This window comes from Haliotis cracherodii, unplaced genomic scaffold (assembly GCF_022045235.1).
Source record: "Haliotis cracherodii isolate W230 unplaced genomic scaffold, xgHalCrac1.p SCAF_11, whole genome shotgun sequence".
In the NCBI taxonomy this organism is placed as follows: domain Eukaryota; kingdom Metazoa; phylum Mollusca; class Gastropoda; order Lepetellida; family Haliotidae; genus Haliotis; species Haliotis cracherodii.
In genome coordinates this window covers 44,815,845-44,836,713 of record NW_027266266.1, presented here as the reverse complement: position 1 = coordinate 44,836,713, position 20,869 = coordinate 44,815,845, and the positions used below count along the sequence as shown (strand labels likewise).

Here is a 20,869-nt window from a genome sequence, read left to right as displayed (position 1 = left end):
CAACTGTGATGTGTACTATGCCGCTACGAATGTGATGTGTACTAGGCCGCTACAACTGTGCTGTGTACTACGCCGCTACAACTGTGCTGTGAACTACGCCGCTACCTGTGATGTGTACTTTGCCGCTACGACTGTTATATGTACTAGGCCGCTACAACTGTGCTGTGTACTTTGCCGCTTCCTGTGATGTGTACTAGACCGCTACGACTGTGCTGTGTACTAGGCTGCTACGACTGTGATGTGTACTAGGCCGCTACAACTGTGCTGTGTACTATGCCGCTACGGCTGTGATGTGTACTATGCCGCTACAACTGTGTTGTGTACTAGGCCGCTACGGCTGTGATGTGTACTATGCCGCTACCTGTGCTGTGTACTATGCCGCTACAACTGTGATGTGTACTATGCCGCTACGAATGTGATGTGTACTAGGCCGCTACAACTGTGCTGTGTACTACGCCGCTACAACTGTGCTGTGAACTACGCCGCTACGGCTGTGATGTGTACTATGCCGCTACCTGTGATGTGTACTATGCCGCTACCTGTGATGTGTACTAGGCAGCTACGACTGTGCTGTATATTATGACGCTACCTGTGATGTGTACTATGCCGCAACAACTGAGCTGTGTACTATGCAGCTACAACTGTGCTGTGTACTATGCCGCTACGACTGTGATGTATACTAGGCCGCTACAACTGTGCTGTGTACTACGCTGCTACATCTGAGATGTGTACTAGGCCGCTACAACTGTGATGTGTAGTAGGCTGCTACAACTGTGATGTGTACTAGGCTGCTACGACTGTGATCTATACTAGACTGCTACCTGTGATTTGTACAAGGCTGAAGCACAGAAGCAGCACATCATCATAAACAGTATATTTATTGATATCAAAATAATCTGAGCAGAACGGATTAAGATGGAAATCTACAGCAGTTTATTGCCATACTTGTGATCATGAAAATTTACATCATTAGAAATAAAATAGCGGCAGAGTATTCGTCAAGTAACGTGGACAAGCAGCTGTACATTTGTCCTTACATTTATGCAGCAAAGGCGCAGTCTAAGATATCTATGCCAACAAGCAAAGTTAGTTAACATCAATTCTCATCTGGGGATATTGTCTAATGATACACTGTAATCTGATGGCACATGTTCATCACAGAAGTACATCAACATGTTCATCAAGCACTACTTAACTTAACCAAAAATCCAAATAATGGTTTACACTTCATTTTATCGTTTGCCTTGTAGGAGAAAATAACACTGAAATAAACAAATTTAATGACAGGGTTTCCATGGATAAAATACATCAGTAATAATTCTGAATGATTCCCTTCTTTTCAAAAAAGTATGCTCTCAAAAGCATTTTTTCAAGCCAAAGTGGCAACATGTATATGATTCACAGAAAATTGCACTTGGCTGTCTATTGTCGGTGAGTTTTCAGGAACATTGTCAAAGGGTTTTTAAGGTTGAGTACCTTACCATCACATGTGACATGACAACCAATTCCTGTAAATTTTATTTACCAGAACTTAAGTTATTAGTGATTACCTCGATTTTATTTTTTTTCTTACAAATACTTCTTGTGAAAACAGAATATGAGCACCAGGAAACATGTGGCTGTGATGATTGATGACTTTGACAATAAAGTCTAAGGTTACATGAACATGTTTGTGATCACAAGACATGGATAATGCAAAAGCCATGACAAATAGTGACACAGTTCGCTGCTCCATTAAACTCCAATCCTGGAAAATAGTGTAAACATTCAATTGTGGCTTGTTTGTTCCCTGTGGGATAGCAATGTTACATGAGAAGATGACATGATGACATTCTGGAACGCAACGTTCCACTATGTTCATACCAGAACCTTTCACTCTCTGTTCAATGCTAATTGCCTGTCTCAGAAACTCTTACTCAAGCACCTAATACCAGGTGCACTTCTGTTTGGCCTCATTTGAGAGATAATTTCCAGAATATTTACCCAGATTTCAAGAAATGTAGGAAGTCAAAATATAGAATTACTTTCACTTTCAATCAAAAAAATTTTTTTATTAAATAATTTAATTTTATCTTAAAAACCCAATGTGTTTCATTATTTGAAATTTGAAAACGGATCTGTGCTTCACTTTTTCACCTTGGCTAAATGGAAAATGAAAAACCTGTCAATCCATTCCCAATGAGACCTTACATTAACAATGGGCATGCTGCAAAATAAACTGCTAAGAAGCAAATTAAACATTAGCAAAAACATGCATCTGTAGCATGATAAGAGATCACTTCATATGAGCGTCCACTTCCACACTGACCATGTCCACACTCCCTGGTCCAAGCTCCACACATCCACGTCACCTACAGCAGCACACAGTTTCAACCTAAGACACAACACCTGCTGCCCTATTACAATTATCACATGACATCCTTCTGACAGATTTCATTGCAACCAGTTGAAAGACTGAACTGTCATGTATCATGGAGACCTACTATTTAGAGGAATTCTAACCACCAAACAATGTAAATATCCTTTCACAAAGAAACAAATAATTATTTTGTTGATTTTCCATGGAATGATCGTTTGAACAGAGTTAATTAAACGATTATTGTTGAATAGTGTTAACCCAACAATCAAAGGATTAATCTCAAGTCATCACAAGTTTCTTTTGAGTATTTCTTTCTAATTAAATTAATACAAAACAACAAGTTTTAAAATGAGGAAAATGAGTCATTTAAGTTTAATTAAATATGAAATGCACTGAATTAAAATCTCCATGAACTGTCCACTTACAAATTTTCAAATTTTCTAGCTTTTATCAGTCTCAGCAATGTTTGGTAAGCATATCTAAGCGTTATGGTACAGACCTCATACAAGGTAAGAATACTAAGCAAAAAGGCATACATGAACACATTAAACAGGCAACCGGTCCTGACGTGCTGAGGTATTTTCTGTCTCATATGCATTCAAATAACATGCCTATGCATGAAAACAAAGCAGGACAAAACGATAAGCGACATGTTACTGTTAACACTGTGGCACATAGGAAGTAAAAGGATGGTTGGCATTGAGTTTTCCAAAATAGCTATCCCCTATGGTATATACACTGATCCCCACGACAACGTCAAAAATGGACATATTGGCATTCAGACAACAAGTAGAAGGGATCATACTGTATTTTAAGATAATCTTATCTGTAGCATTGATTTGGAGTAGTTCCTTTAGGTTTAAGAACAGGGATTTAGCCATCATTCCAAACTGATTGTCCTTGGCAGGCAATTATATTTTTTGGAAAAGATATATTTTGATCAAATTGTCTGAGAAATACAAGTCACTTCTGCAAAGCCATAACATGAATTGGGACATCTTGTAAATCCAATTTGGGAACTTTTACTGAAATTCGCTGCAGACCTTGGGCCGAACATCAGCCTCTAAGCAGGTCTAGATAAATCCCTGAAATATCAATAAAACTGTGTTCCAACTAAAAACCACATGCAGCTATCAACTATAGTATAACCAATGCTTGCCTTAAAAAGGATTTCATTTAACTGGGATATGATCAGGGTGTTAGTGAAACTGCTGAAAACTACCAATAGTGACTAACTTGAGAAAAGGTGTTAATAGAAAATACACGGTGTTATAAATAAGTGTATATGATAAACAATGGCTGAATCATAGTGAAAGGTGCTTGATCTTTTTGTCTATCAATAATTGTCAGAAAATTACACTAATCCTCACGGAAGTATTTGAATGAGGGTAGATATTTACAATCATGAAAGATTCATTTAGTGGCAATCTGACATTGTACTGGGTGCGATTAGCACTAATGATGAAAGGCACTTGGAAACAAAATCTGAGTGAAGTAGTCATAAAATCATAGTGAAAAACAAGTGAAAATGATACAATGTGCAAGAACAAAGGAAAAACAAAAACAGAGCATTAATAACATATGCAGACTGGCAACTTGGTATCGAGAACTGAGAAGTAGCAGAGAAGCATCATGTTACCCACTTGCATAGACAATGACACTGTCGTGTGGTACATCTCTGTCAAATATGCTGCCATACACACAACTGGGTAGTAGATATTATGAACGGTGACCTTCTCAAATGTGGCAACACAGCTACACATGCAGTCAGGCTGCTACAGGAATGATCAAACTCACGTTGTATCACTAAAACTCAATATAAATAAAAAAGACAAACAAAACAAACCTTTTTGGAAGGTATTGAATATGTGCTGTCAGTTCTTTAAACAGGATCCAATTAATCAGACCATACTTGCACAAAAATTCTATATGAAATATAAAATTTATTACCTAAATTACACTTCAAAAAGATTTCCATTACTTTTCCCATATACCAAAATAGACACTTTTTTTCGCATGTTTTTTGTCTACCTAAATTAACCATGACCTCAATAGAAGCATTGTTAGGTCATCATTTGATCACTGTTCTTCGTGGTCATGCACATCTGTTTCCCACTGGGGTGTGTAGTGATGGATGAAATCTAAGGATGATATCTCTATTTGATTTTGGTATACCAGAGTACAACATACAGGTTATATCTCACACAAACTATAAACATGCACCTTGTATATCTAGCATGTGAGGCCGACTTGACCACGAACAGCACTGCCTAGGACTGTCAAGATAAAAGTGAAATCGAAAGACAAAACATGGGTTGCTGAATCAAACATACAGTCAGTTTGCAGCAAATATTGCAGTTTGCTGACGGACATGTTTGAGGCACCGGAGTTCTGTTCAAAACAAAATCAAACAATAACTTTAATTTGGGTCTAACCCCAAAACCTCCACTTAAAAATAATATTTGAAGTTTCAGGATTAATCGTTAAAAAATATTTTAATATGACAAAAATATCTTTTTTAGTTTGCAGCTCAAAATAACAAGGGAGATAATCAATGGCTATATACAGAGTTACCTCCCCTGGTAGTGATCCAGCACGTGTCTGGTTGTGTTTCTCCAATGGAGAGAGTAAGCAGTGGCAGTTGGTACATTTGCAGACCTAATCAGTCCATCTTTAAACACTGTGTGTCCACTATAGAGTACAGGTTAATGGAAAAGATTGACCATTGGTCAATATATGATAAAATAGGCAATGAAGGATCTCGAGAAGCAACTGGATTTTTCACCTAAACATGAAGAGACTAAACCATATTCATTTCATCTTTTAAATTCCAATTAACAAATGAGTTCATAAACATGACAACTAGTCAAAAATGTCATAGAATCTCAAACAATTATACGAACATATGTATAGAGTTGTTCAGAAAGTAGGAGACGAAATATGTCTCAGACTTGCAACATATTCATTTACATTTTAATTTCAATCAACAATTTACCTCAACATGACAAAAGGTCAAACATGTTGTCAAAAGAATTTCAAACAAATATACACCGAAATGTGTAAAGAGTTTGAAAAGAAGTTACTGCTCGTGTCCATGTTTAGAGTACATCCACCAGTTGAAGTGAGTGTCCTCGTGGCCAGTAATGGAAGAAGCTGTGTTATGCTGCTGCTGATGCTGCTGCTAGTTAATCATCCTTGACCTCCTCCTCACTTGTCTGCGTCTCCAGGGTGGCGACCCGTTTTTCAAGACCACAAATTAGCTTCTCCTGACTCTTCACAGTTGCTTTCAGCTTCTTTAATTCTTCCATTACTTCCTTGGGGTCAAATCCTTCAGGCAGACTCTGCAACAAGATTTAGAATGATGATTAAAAATAACAAAAAAATAATTATTATACCCATTTATGATCTGTATTTTTAAGAGTTTTTATTTAAGGAAGGTGATGCTTATTACTGTCTGCGTATGTGGTGTATGATGACGACTTGATTTTCCTTGTAAACATTTAACAGAGAGACTTGTAGCAACTATTTAATGAAGTAAGTATGACCCCAAACCAAGCATTACCAGCCAGACTTAGCATGCTAAGCATGTGTTTGCCTTTACCATACATTTACATTAGTAATACAAAAGAATGAAATAAATATCTACTGAAGTAAATAAACAACAAAAACTTCAACTCTATGGAGCATAATTAAAACCATAAAGAATTACCAGAAACAACAGACTAATCATTGCTCAAAGTCTTGTATTTATATCAAATACACATCACATTTCTTTTGGATGTGTACAAAAATGGAAAAAGGAATAAATAATAATAAAGTTTAAAAAAGATAATTACGTTTGTCTGAACTTTATGATTCACAAACGGTAAAAAATAATCCATAAATCATGTTTCATTTATAAACTTATAATTAAAATTAAAAAGTAAATTTTCATCTTCGTGACATGCAAACTTCCACAACAAAGGCTTCCTTTTTAACATATGTTCATGCAAGACTCAACAAAAATATATAAACATGCCACAATGTCATTTAGGAAAAACCCTTTTGTAGCTTCTATGAGTAACAAACAGTTGAATGTCATGACTATTTAAAACAATGTGATGAGTAATTCAACTCGAAATCATATCATGCCAGCATTAACATTTCAATAAACAATATTGTATCAGTTCTACACTATTATATACTTCATTATATTTTCAAACAGAAGTATTTTAATTGACATCACGAAACACAAGACAGTTTCCCACAGTTCTATTTAACTTATTAGATACACTCAGCTAATTAGAATTAACAGTGATCAATATAAAGCATCACATTGGGTGACCAACACTCATTCTGAAAACAAACTACATGTAGTGTAGTTCTGGGTGAATCTATTGCGATGTTTTAGCCATTGACTTGTAGTGGTGAGTAGTTGGTTCAACGATGGTGGAAATCTGTCTTCCTTTATTGAAGAACCAGTGCAGGATATTGTGTCTACTATGGTGTCACGTCTCAGGAATGGCATGCCGCTCGTCTTGGAGTGAATGTGTCCTGATGAGTTGCCATAGTAACAGGTGAGTTTGCAACAGGGTCAGCTGCCCTCATGTCATCCGACTAGCCTTGCAAAAAATCAACCGAACTGTGGCCAGGAACAAAATACAACACTATGTCAACCTTCACTGGAAACACAATTTCTTTTTAAACTGCCATAAACTCTGCCTATGCCTAATGTTGTCACAAGATCTATACGTGAAATGAAGTAACGCTTTGACTTGTCCAACATATATATCCTGTATATATTTCACTACCCCTGTTGTCATATAAGGCTTTACTGACATATCATATCCCACAGACACATGCACCAAATCAATGGCTAACTCCAAATACCTGTTTAACAATATCTAGTGATATTTATAAAGATGCCATTTAGACAAACTGTTGATGTTCATAATAGTTTCCTGACTTTCATTGCTCAAGAATGATAGTTCAGAACAGAATCTGCCATGTCTTTGTTTTGAAATGACGCAAGATCCCACCATATCATAACCAAAGACCCCACCAGATCATAACCAATAATAATCCATATTGAGAATCTACACTTACTATTTGAGGATGTGTAAAATAATGTTAGGAAACTAGGCATTTTATACAAATGTAAGAACAGCCGGATAACATTTCAGCAAACTCAAAGTGCCACCATCCACCGCCTTCTTCATCGGTACTGTGTTGGAAGTGCAAAGGAACAAAATTCAACCATCAAATTACGAAGGAAGAGGTGTACAAAGGAAAACGTACGATGACGACACTGCAGCAAGAGTTGGAATCACTGCATGAAAAGATGTGCAGTGGACACAGGTGCATCCAGTAGTGTCAGAGATCACAAAGATCACAAAGATCACAGTCTATCCAGAAACAGAACCACTTCTCATGCACTAAGGAAGTCAATGAACATGTCAGTCATGAAATTATTCAAATACTTCATTTTGTTTTTCCCCTTACATTTAGAGAGCATTACATGCAGCATTGGAGGACCAACTGTTTCATGAGGGTATAACATCCCAACACCATGCTGTCTGCCTATAGGAGCAGGGAACCATCAACCGACATGATGACGTTATGGACAGCAGTCCCTGTTTATTGTCCTTCAAGCAGAGCAGAACCAACTAAGCAGCAGACAAACGCAAACATGCAGAATTCAAACATACCCAGGAACAAACAGACAAAGCATGAAATCAAACAAACGGATATGATGAAAGCAAACAGAATTTCTTAAGTTCAAAGACTAAGGCTAAAAAATCAAAGGAAAATTTAATGCGAAACTTAAAGTAGAAATAAGGATTTAGAAGAAATTATGCTTTCAAATTCATTTACTGACTCTGCAAATACCGTGATAGTAAAGCCAACAAAAGGGACAGACTTCAGCAGATAACTAACAACTGTTTCAGTTCCTGGTATGCCTAAACTGTCTGACTGTCTGACTGACTGACTGACTTCCCAGTTCTTCTACAACACTAATCCAGGAGATTGATAGAAATATGAAAGCGAAAAAAATCTCACGAGAAAAGTCTTCAAAGAGGCGCAGCTTAGAAGAAGCCTGCTTGAGAATTACGAAGCAGTAGTTTTCTCCCCTACACTGGATAAAAGTGCCTTCAGTGGCTGGGGTCTCTGTAGCTCACTTGATATATACAGACTTTCAACAACAAAGTGGTATCAGAATAAGCGCTGAAATATAGTGCTGAGTTAGGTACAGTCAAGTCTCGTTAATCCGACTCCGACACACCTAATTTGCAAGGAATTACCAAAATCACTCATTTATCTGTCTCATTAATCTGACACAGTGATCAATGGCTGCAGAGATATACTTGCTTAACAATAAACAATTACTGCTTTAAATAAACAAAACAGGATTATTCACATGCCTAGATTACCTCAAACTCATAAAATTGGATGCAAGTTCTTGCTACTGCTGAGGATATCCCATTACAGGTCACGTCAGAACAACCTTTCGCGAGCTTTGACCGACTAATGAAATTACTGACAGGAAGTCTACATTAGCCACTAAGAAAGCAGCTTTCTTAAGCATTGCGGCACTTGTTTCAAATTGGCGACTTCCATTCCAGACTATGCTTTAAAAAGTATTTTGAATCAGTCATACATAGTGTTAAACTTTAGAGTGAGTTAAGATTTATAGTCACATCGGCAATATTTCAGCCATATGTTAAACTTTAGAGGTTGCATGATTAGAAAACATATTACACTAACAATGTAACATTACAAAATGAATATTGCCTTTCTCCTCTTATTTATTGCGCGTTTGAATCGTTTTCTATCGTGTAGTTGTCGGATTTTCGATCACGAACGTTGATACTACCTAATTTCGTTTAACTGACATACTTGTTAATCCGACATAATCATTTGCAACCAACCATGTCGGATTAACGAGACTTGACTCTAGTTGTCCCAATACATTGATTTCATCAAAGATTGCATCATCATCACTTCACAGGTTTGTATACACTATGTTCTTTCATTATCTAAAATTACATAGGGTTGTGTTGTGTTTTCAAGCAACGACTGCTTGGATTCAGTTTCTAATCGGGGAACGAATCCTGAAATCTGTCATTGAATATTATCATAGTTTGTTAATGAACTAGAGCTTTGCTATAAATGCAGCAATAGAAACTAACATTTTTAATCAACTAGTCCTCATAATGATAACATATGGCAACAAAACCTTAAAAATGGCACAAGCTTAAAACTTGGGCAATTAGGCATGGACTAAAGGACCTGTGCCATTTTCTATCGCTGTAAACGTATGTCAAACAAGAATAAAACAAGGGTTCTTTAATATTGTGCTCTTACTGAGGAGTTACATATCATTACAGGTTTTAAGTTTTTGTATTTCATAACTTACTCTACATAAAGAATAACAAATAAGAAAGAAAGCTTAAATTGAACATCGTTTCTATTCTTTTAATGAACCGTAGACAAAAGGTTATTGATGACATTACTTTATTATCCCTCATGGAAGTAATTTACTTTTAGAAGTATAGACAGCATTACTACAGGTTTATAATTCCTTAACAATTTTACAACAATAAACATGATAAACTATAGCTAACCATTTCTCTAAATGTTATTCTAAGCTTGTTGTTCTTATAAGTCCTGAATCTCGTCACATTATGTAGAAACAATAGTCAACTAGACATCTCAGGTAAGCCCTTGCTAAGTTCTGTACATATCATCATAATACATTCCTGATTAATAGAATCACTAAAGTCAGATTTTCTACCCACGTTCAGAGCCTCTTCAGACACATTACATAGAAAACTTGATAGTACATAATTATAGCTAAGATGATTGGTCCCTTGAACATCTACTTGATGAAATTCTGATGAAAGATGAACAAAATCATGTTATCAACATGGCTTCCATAACGGCCATGTTGAAATTGAGATGTCAGTTCTGCCAGCGATTTTTAATGACAATATTCATGGCATTGTGATTTGTCGATACAAAATGCCAAGTTGTATGTCAGCTAAATGTGGGAGGAAGGTCCAAAGTAATACAAGTCTCAGACATTTACCACTTTGGTGAAACCATGAGCACATTTATGGCACTGACAAACCTAGAAACAGAATCTGTGCGAAATGGTATTCAAACCCACAATAAAAGGGTCCAAGTGTGCAGAAGGGACTTAACTCTAAATTGTTTGATAGGCATTACTTAGAAGTTGACCGATGACAAGGTAGACACAATCTTATGGATAACATCTTCTTTAATACTGTAAAAAGCGACATTTCGGTATAGATCCTTATACCGTTGTCAAACAAGACTGAATGAGGGACATAGTACAGAACCTACTCTCTCTCTATATATATATATATTCGGTACATTGTCCCTGATTCAGTCTTGTTTGACAACCGTACAAGGATCTATACCGAAACGCCCTTTTTACAGTATTAAAGTTGTTATCCATATAATTGTGTCTACCTGGACTTAACTCTGCATATGGACATGCAGCAACTTAGACGACTGGGTCATGTGCTCCCAGTAGATTCAGAGATCAATTTGACATTTAGGACAGACAACAGACAACACACCATCTCACAAGCTGACATGAACCTTCAGTTCAGTTAGCCCAGAACACCATCCCCGGTTGAGTAGGATTAATGACAAGTTAGGCAACAATACAGCCATGCACATTCAACAAACGAGTAACACAAAAGAAAGCCATGAAACTGAACTAGCATGACAAAGTGAGAGGCTGAGACCGAAATACATTAAGCTTTTCCTTCATCCTCTTCCGACGTATTAACTTCATATTGGGACAGTTTCTCCTCTAGCGTTTTTATTCGTCGTTCATGAGCTTTCACTATCAGTTTGAGTTTGCGCATATCATCCAGAATGCCTTGGGGGTCAAATCCCTGTTCAGAGATAGAAACATAATAAACACATGCACAAAAAATAAACAACCATAATCACCAAAGCGAAACCAATATTCCCACACGAAGAATCATCTACGCCCTGGGAAATGTCTTGTGATCTTTAGATTTGGTTTTGATATTACCTTCTCAAATTCAAAATGAATTCACTGAACTTGTAATAAAGTAAACAAAAATGCATTCAGAAAATGCAATCACGTAAAAAAATATACAACACAATATCCATTTCACACTGAAAAATAATCACACAGTTAAGGATACATAACATAATGTGTACATTGTATACTGGTATATATGCTGCTGGGAATATACATAATCATGGGAGGTTAGGTCGGTGAAGGTTTAAATACTTGTGAGGGTTAAAGGGTTGGCAAAAAGGACACCACAATCCCTTAGTTGGTGAATAAAACATTTTAATTCATTCAATGAGCATGCACATTTCTCCCTCCTGGTTGAGGAAAACATCCATAAAAAACACCAGAAAATTGGAACTTATCAGTAAAACCTGGCCTCGAACCATGCTAACGCGATGAATGCTGCTTCATATATCTCTGTGTGTTAATAGTTGGTGTATTACATCAACCTTATTGAAATCAGATCTTAGTGCTCGCACTGCTACACAAATATTTCAGGACATTCCATGCCAGGCCACGCCAAAACAATCTTTCGCGAACTATGACCAACCAATGAAACGACTAACAGGCAGTCGACATTAGCCAATCAGAAAGAAGTTCTGTGGAGCTTTATGACACTAGTTTCAAACTTTCTGTCCATTTAAGACTACGCCTTGAAAAATATTTTGACAAAGTTCTCCATTCAAAATTTAAAAACCGAGCAAAAGAAAATTCAGGTACGTCTAATAGATGTCTGAGATTGTATGGCAGTACTTACCACCGTTTGTGGAAAGTGTCTTTTGTTATAAATGTTTACCCAATTGAAGCGTTAGATTTTGATGGAATTCTTTTCGAGGTTGCATTGCTAGAAAATACATTCGGACTTTCACTTTCTCGATCTCGGAAGTTATGCTCTGATTGGTTGGATGTAGGGTCATTCTGACGTGACCTGTAATGGGGTGTCCTCAGATCAATGTGTAGCAACAGCAAGTATCAAGATCTGATTTTAATGAGACTGACATCCTGAAAATGTACACATTTCTGTCCTGTTAATACCGACATTTACTGTGCCCTATTCAAGACCCTTGCGAGTATTACTTACCTTGTCATACAATGTTCATGTCTTAATCCAATACGTATATTGTTGGATAAATCTTCATTAAGTCATGTATGATGACGAACTTGAGCTGTCGCTACATCGCTAAACCAGCATAGTTACTGTAAGTATTATCTATCTCAACATGAGTAAACAAGGAGTGGGTTGTTATTAAAGGCGACATAATAAAGATTACAATTTGATACAGATAGGATCATGAGGACAGGAAGTGTTATTAACCATATTATTCATGGAATCCATTACATCAACAATTATCTATCAATAATGACACTATTTTGAACTACCTTCATTACAAAAAAAAGACTACATAGAAATTTCTTAAAACTGCTTTCCTGCACTCTGGCAAAACGTGCAATACTGATCAAGAAAATGAATTAAATGTTAAATAAACTTGAAACTTATTTCTCTGTAGTTTATTATACCCTATTCCAAAGTTAACAACTTTACCCTAGCCCATAGTTAACAACCTTACCTTAATTAACAACTTTACCCTACAGTAGGTTCAAAATGTGCCCAGCATTGCAGTAGGTGCAAAGGAAATCTGGAGGCAATTTTGTGAGGCATTTGGTTAGGCAAGGTTGTGAAGCGCTTCTTATTGAAAAAAGCATAATTTTCTTAAAAATTGTATCTACCACATGTTCATCTGGAGGAGTAGACGTGGTAGAAATCTAAAAAACAACAACAATTAAATGAGCTTATTCCACTTCCTAAACAAAGACTTCAACATTTCCTCATTTGCTACCTGTGCTCTTTGTAATTAGTCTTTCTGCTGAAACACACAGTGAATGTTAATATGGAACACGAAGGCTGAACACGGACGACCGGTCCACTCACCGGGGGGAGGACAGCAGCTGCTGCAGCCTCCGAGTTGGTCGACTGAGCCTGGGATGTTCTGGATGGCATCTTGTCCAAAACATTAGACCTGCGCACCACCTTCAAGGCATCCTTTCTTGTGGAAACAAAGCCTCCCTTCAGGGACACCTGAAACATCCATGGGGAATATTCTTAGTTAAAACAAAAAGAGGTTCATGTGAAGTTTAGGGTCGACTTCAAGAATACTGTACTTAAAGCAATATACATGCAGGTGTGGGTTTTATAGATCTAGCCCAGTGAGTGAGTGAGTATGGTTTTACGCCGCCTTTAGCAAAAGTCCAGCAATATTATGGCAGGGGACACCAGAAATGGGCTTCACACATTGTACCCATGTCGGGAATCGAACCCGGGTCTTTGGTGTGACGATCAAACGCTTTAACCACTAGGCTACCTGACCGCCCCTAGCCCATCGAGACAGCATGTTGTAGTTTAACATGGAGACCCCACTCTAACAGTATACTGACTAAGCTGACCAGTCCTTGTTTTATCCCCTTCATCAGCGATAGAAACTAACAGTTTCAGTCCATTAGTCCTTACAATAATAACATATAGCAAAACCCTTAAAAAGGCGAATGTCTCCCAGTCCTTATGATACCTTAACTATTGGGTGAGGTGAAATGGGGTTTAGCGTCGCGATTATTGCACTTATATAGCGACGTGCATGTATGTGAGTGTGTTTGTGTGGCTGCTTGTATTGGTTCGGACTGATGCCGATTTATAGTGCTAGCTCACTGAGATACCATGCCGCAGTTTAACATGAATACCCCACTCAGACACAGTATACTGACTCGGAGCCGACCAGTCCTTGTTTGAGCCCCTTAATGCTGAGCGCCAGACAGGGTAACAACAAGTACCATCTGATCTTGGTACCGTCTTTTGGTATGACGCGGTCGGGGATCGAACACCGGACCTTCCGCTCTCCGGGCGGACGCTCTACCACTAGACCACGGAGGCGGTCCCTTAACTTTTGGGAAGCTTGGCAAGGACTACGGGACTAGAGCCAATTTCTAACACTAACACAATTTAATGCTAAATGTCAGGCAATTGTAACAACAAGATCGATCTTTTAACATCTCTTAATATTGAATCACTGACCTTCCGCTATCCAGGAAGATGCAACATGCACAAGGCTACAGAGGCGGTTTTCAAAATTACAATAAAAGACGATCAGATTGACCCATCAGAATAAAATACTTTCAAACTTCATGGCAGAATTGGGTATCAAATTGACACAGAAAACAGCACATCAAGGAATAACAAAAAAAATAGATGAGCATTATCACCCTCATCAGAATCAAGTATTTCCAAATTAATGGTAGAATAAGGGATTAAATTAAAATAGTAAACAGCATGAACAATACACCGGTGAAGAATAACAAAACATATGTGCATTGTCACCCTCAGGCCCCTCCCTCGCTACAATTGTACACAGAGCACATAAAGTCTCTCTATCAAAATACTATTGGTTACTGAGGGAATACTGTACCATTATAGGGTCTGCATCTTTGCCGGCAAACCATTCTTCTGCTGATAAAGCGGGCGTGTCAGATGGTGTGTCTGGGTACAGGTCATCCTGGAACAGCTCGGACTGCAAAAGGAAACAGTTTTAATTATCCATTAAGGTCAATAAAGATGACCATTTCTGATATTAACACATTTGCAAATTACCAATTTTTGAAGTTTAACTGAAACAGTTCTGGCAAAAACAGAAGCAGCACCTTCATGGCAATTTGAGGAAAATACCTGTCATTACAGTACAACATTAAAACAGGAAGTCCCATGCCACCAACTACCTTAATTAACGTAGCAATAGGCACTTCCAGTTAAATGATATCACTTCCAGTTTCCGAAAACACAAGTCTTATCCAAGACAACTCTAAAACAGTAAGTCTTATGTTTCTAGCTACCCCAATAAGAGAGTTATTCTCACTTCTGGTTGAATGATGTCATATGCGGTGTGCCTTTAATACAGAAAGTCACATGCCTCTAGCTACAGTAATAAGAAAGTTAAATGTACTTCCAGTTTTATGACATCACTTCTGGTTTAGGAAAACAGGTCTAAAGAATAATTGATGAAGCACAGCTTTAAGACCGAAAGTCCCACGCCTACCTACCTCAAGGAGGTTTAAATGCACTTCCAGTTTAATCAAATGATCTTGACAATCAATTTCAGCCCCAAAAATGCATGGTTAACAAGGGTGAACTGAAATGTTTAACAACAGTTGTAAGTGTTTCAAAACATTTCTAGTGCTATTCAACATATTACCCAAATTTTATTTCCCCAGCTGGAATTGAACGTAACAATGTAAAAATTGTACATGCTACTTATTGAAAGTCAGTAGCCAATGAACGGAGAGTAGGATCAGAACAAAGTTCATAGGACCTGTCAATCAAGACAAGAGGCGAGAAGAACTGCAACAGTCAGACTGTAACGAACCGGCACAATTATGTTCAGGAGAAGGCGGCTGTTTCAAATGATTGGTCAGCTACAGTCAGATTCAAACATTAGTTCCCTGAGAATGGGAATACATAGTTGGAAAAAAGCGGATAAGAAATGAAACCCGAAGACATGAAATTTGTGGAACCCAGGCGAGCGGGTAAAATTATGTTAGCACACTTGCTGTTTCATTCCCTCTTGGCTTTTTGTCTCAAAGGGTAGTTTGGACAATGAATATTCATGAATGCCCTGTGCATGACGATATACGTGAGCAGAATGGCAATTGCTTGACTGTAATATTGTTATTCCACAACATTCCGTAGTAATAAAAAAGTACACCTCGGTGGGCGTGGCTTAAATTTACATTCATTGGGAAATGAATGCAATGACACGTGACAAATTCAGCTAATCACAATGCAGGAATTACAATGAACAAAAATATAATTTAATTTTCGAAACAGCATGGTGTTGATGCCATTACCTTTCTTGGTACTGTGAAGGGTATGACCTCGCAGAGACCACTGTTGTGTAGCTTGTATATCCTGACAAAACAATGACACAAAATGTACAGGAAATATGTCAAACTATGAAAAGGCAGGAAAGACCGATGATGATCCTGTAGCAGTCAGTGCCCTAAACATTTGATTCTACAAAGCCTTAAACTAATATTTGGCATTATTTTCAGTAGAATTTAGTTATCGAATAAGGACAAGACAAGAAAAAATACTAGACTCGTGTTTCCAGCTAGTGGTTGGAGTTGCAGACTGCTATTGGAAAACATGACCAAAAGAAATATTCATGGTTGCAGCTGTTTGTATGACTTTAATTCAACAAAGACACATCAATACTCGAACATGCAACATGCTGAGTATAATACAATGGATTTAATACTACAATAAAATAGTATTGATCTTTGTTATATACAGAGATGAAGTTGTTTCACAATTTTATCCTGCATGATGCACTCCCTCAGGGTATGATGAGACACAATCAGGCCAAACATTGTGACTCACCAGAGCCTCAATGATCAGGGGCACAAGGAACTGTTTGTTCCAGCTATATCATGGCAGCATGTAACTCATCAAACTAGGGCTAGACAAACCAGAGGTTGACAGCATGATGCACTCCCTTAGAGTATGATGAGACACAATCAGGCCAAACATTGTGACTCACCAGAGCCTCAATGATCAGGGACACAAGGAACTGTTTGTTCCAGCTATATCATGTCAGCATGTAACTCATCAAACTAGGGCCAGACAAACCAGAGGTTGACAGCATGATGCACTCCCTTAGAGTATGATGAGCTCATCAGATCCTCAATGATCAGGACACAAGGAACTGTTTGTTTCAGCTGTATCATGGCAGCATGTAACTCATCAAGCTAGGGCCAGACAAGTGGAGAATTCATGAGATTTGCCTCAAGACGTTGTGGTATGACAACATGGAATAATCCAAGTCAGCAAATCTGACCACTTGACTGACACTTGCCCCCATGGGACCGCAAAGATGTAAAGATTACTGTCAACACAGTGATTTCACAATTGTCTCAAGAGCATGATTGAATCCAAAGGATTAGTAAAAATTTCTTAATTTTGGACGGTTTACATCAACAACAAGAGACTGTATCAGTAAATGTACCTGGCTATTTCACAGTTATTAACATTAAGTCCTCTCTTCGACATGAAGCCAACACCTCTACCGGCCTCCTTTGACTGGTATGTATTCAGGTAATGCACGTAAGGCTCTTCATCGGTCACCTCGAAATACCGGATCTGACTGTCCCCCTGTCAACATATAACTTTCCATTAACTATTGATAATTATTACCCACATGGGCAATCACATCTGGGAAATTGTTTCCATTAAGACTCACTAAGAAAAATAATTCACGCTTCATGCTGATTTGATAGTTTATGCCTTGTTTCATTGATTTAATGGTTTGCAACCAAGAATGCAGCTGTTTCAGTTCATTGGTGCAAATGATTAAACATTAAAATTATAAATTGTAAAATGTATAGGAAATGCTACAATCTGGTTGGCTGAAAAACATTCTACTTTGAGTTTGTTTCAAAAGGGGGATTGAGAAAAAACAACCTATCAATCAGAATGACAAAATGAATACCACATAGCGGGCTAGTGTTAATTTCCAACCCTAAACTATTAACCGCAATCAATATATATCAGAACAATTACAATTTATATTTCTCCCACATCAACTAACCAGTTCAGTTGCCATGGAAGCATACAACATCAATGATTGTATTATGCCATTCCAGTGTGACGGAATAACATTTTAGAGTGATGTCATGTCTGTCTCACAAATGCTCCGGAAAATAACTGATAACTTCTGTATGTGACACTGAACATTTGAAACCTGTGGCCAATTGAGTTCCAACTGAAATTTCCAGTCATCAAATACCCAATAACTCCTCCAAATCGGAGGATATAGACTCCACAAAAGAAAGAGCATGAGAAGCGAATGCTCTAACCACTAAGTTACCCCATCGACCTCACAAGTTCAAGAATCCTCAAAGAAGTCGCATAAAGATGTCAATGCTCTCACCACTAAGTTACCCCATCAGCCCCACAAGTTCAAGAATCCTCAAAGAAGTCGCATAAAGAAGCCAATGCTCTCACCACTAAGTTTCCCCATCGACCTCACAAGTTCAGGACTCCACAAAGAAGTCGCATAAGATGCCAATTCTCTAAGCACTAAGTTACCTTATCGACCTTACAATTTCAAGACTCCTCAAAGAAATTGCAACAGTGGCCACTAACACTCACAAATACCGACTTCTCTTTCTCATTTATTAGCCACAGGATGCAGCGTTAGCAGTTTTCACTAGTCCTGTAGTCCCTGCCAAACTGCCCAATAGTTATCAGAAGGAATAGTAAATATTTGCCGTTTTTAAAGGTTTTGCTATATGTTATCATTATAAGGACTAGTGGACTAAAACTGTTAGTTTCTACTGCTGGGATGTTAATGTGGCATCCATTTTACACATGTTCTTTATTTTGACAAAAAACAGACATGTACGTGTATCTTTGAAGATAAAGATAAGCATATTTACCTTTCCACAGAGATAAACCATGTTGACATCTGCATCGTACAAGGGAAACATCACTCCATTGCTGTTGTCAAGCTCATTGATTTCCTTTGGCTTACTCATGTCTTTCTATAAAAAAAACGTAAACACAGAATTATCTATCATAAACATCATTATTTACCATGATGCAGATTCTTGCTTCGACATATTTGTTAGGCCAATATGTAAGGCAACATGTGGTCTAAGCTCCACACATTCATAATGTGACACTAATGAATGTTTTTCAGAAACACAATAGCTTGAATATCATACATCAGCATAATCCAACTGTAAAATGCTTCATGTCAGCGTGGTATTAACAAGTTGCTCTCCATGCCAAGATTTGAGTCTGTACCAGACAATGCAATGATTGATAATATGAGCAGCATTCCATGCAATCGAGGTACGATGATACGCAATGAACCATGTCACTTCTGGTGGGGACCAAATCTAACCTGGAATCCCCATGGGGTACTGTGTATGTGAAGCAGACACCTACCTCGTCCCACAATGCATACTGTCTCTCACTCATTCTGGAGAAGCCAGTGCTGAAGATGTGGCCATCCTTCAGATACACCACCTGTGCAGGTTTGGCTCCAGCATGACCAGCCCCTTCCTACAACAAACACCTCAGATACAGTTCAACCTCATTTACTTGAACTCCAATAATGGTGTCAGCCTGGAAGCAAAATTTATCAGATGTTTTTTCTGTTGCTGAAAACACTTAAATGTCACACAAGAAAAAATAGTAAACAACCTAAGATCATGGACGCATCGGAATCACAGATAAAACACAAGATCTTTTCTCTTAGGAACTGGTCACAGATTTTTTTATCGAGAGATAATAATTTCTTATTTGTTCATGTGTTCATTTTGCTGTGAACACATATTTAGCTGTAAGCATTGCCCTGATCTTGGGTTGCATTTAACTGTAAGCATTGCCCTGATCTTGGGTTGCATTTACCAGTAAGCATTGCCCTGATCTTTGGTTGCATTTAGATGTTAGCATTGCCCACGTCTTGTGTTGCATTTAGCCCAAAGCATTGCCCACGTGTTGAGTTGCATTTACCTGTAACAATTGCCCTGACCTTGGGTTTCATTTACCCGTAACAATTGCCCTGATCTTTAATTGCATTTACCTGTAGCCATTGTCAAGATCTTGAGTTGCATTAAGCGCAAAGCATTGCCCTGATCTTGGGTTGCATTTAGCTGTAAGTACTGCCCTGATCTTGGGTTGCGTTTAGATGTTAGCATTGCCCATGTCTTGAGTTTCATTTAGCCCAAAGCATTGCCCACGTCTTGAATTGCATTGACCTGTAAGCATTGCCCTAATCTTGGGTTGCATTTAGCTGTTAGTATTGCCCTGATCTTGGGTTGCGTTTAGATGTTAGCACTGTGCACGTGTTGAGTTGCATTTAGCCCAAAGCATTGCCCACGTGTTGAGTTGCATTTACCTGTAAGCATTGCCCTGATCTTGAGTTGCATTTCCAAGTTAGCATTTACCCTGGTCTTGGTTGCATTTACCTGTAAGCAATCCCCTGTTCTTGCGTTGAAGACTCGAAGTTTTTTGTCCTTGCAGGTGCAGGCAAATTTGCTGCCATTAAAGTTGAAGGAAGCACAGAGTGGCAGATCAGGAAGATCTATCTCATTTAACACCTCTCCAGTTCCGACATTCCAGATGTAGATCTTGTTGTCTGAACCTGAAAGTCACATTGGACAGTAATTGGATCTGCTGCAACTGCCTACTTTCACTATTTTAAATATCTTCAGTATATTACCATCTGAAAGAGTCACAGCTCAAAGTATTTGATGGGTAGGTAACTGAAACAGCTAGGATTAGCAGTGTTAGAAACTAACAGTTTTAGTCCAATAGTTATTATAATGATAACATATAGCAAAACCCTTAAAAATGGCAAATTTCTACTAGTCCCTATGATACCTTAACTATTGGGCAGTTT

The 20,869-nt window shown here is 37.9% G+C and overlaps 1 protein-coding gene across 3 annotated transcripts in view; it reads right to left on the bottom strand.

The window, feature by feature from the left end:
- Nucleotides 1-859: 859 nt before the first annotated feature.
- Nucleotides 860-20,869, bottom strand: part of LOC139456539 (coronin-1C-like) — a 35,504-nt gene continuing 15,494 nt past the window's right edge. The window contains exons 4-12 of one of the 3 annotated variants that reach the window (XM_071238307.1): nucleotides 20,436-20,611; nucleotides 19,411-19,527; nucleotides 18,897-19,001; nucleotides 17,465-17,610; nucleotides 16,308-16,368; nucleotides 14,876-14,977; nucleotides 13,351-13,497; nucleotides 13,149-13,184; nucleotides 860-5,700 (exon numbers count right to left, since the gene is read on the bottom strand). In XM_071238307.1, the coding sequence (XP_071094408.1) occupies nucleotides 5,545-5,700; nucleotides 13,149-13,184; nucleotides 13,351-13,497; nucleotides 14,876-14,977; nucleotides 16,308-16,368; nucleotides 17,465-17,610; nucleotides 18,897-19,001; nucleotides 19,411-19,527; nucleotides 20,436-20,611 (1,046 nt within the window). In that variant the 3' untranslated portion in view covers nucleotides 860-5,544. Of the gene's footprint in view, nucleotides 5,701-11,123; nucleotides 11,269-13,148; nucleotides 13,185-13,350; nucleotides 13,498-14,875; nucleotides 14,978-16,307; nucleotides 16,369-17,464; nucleotides 17,611-18,896; nucleotides 19,002-19,410; nucleotides 19,528-20,435; nucleotides 20,612-20,869 lie in introns of all 3 variants that reach the window. The other 2 variants (XM_071238309.1, XM_071238308.1) reach the window with 2 other exon arrangements.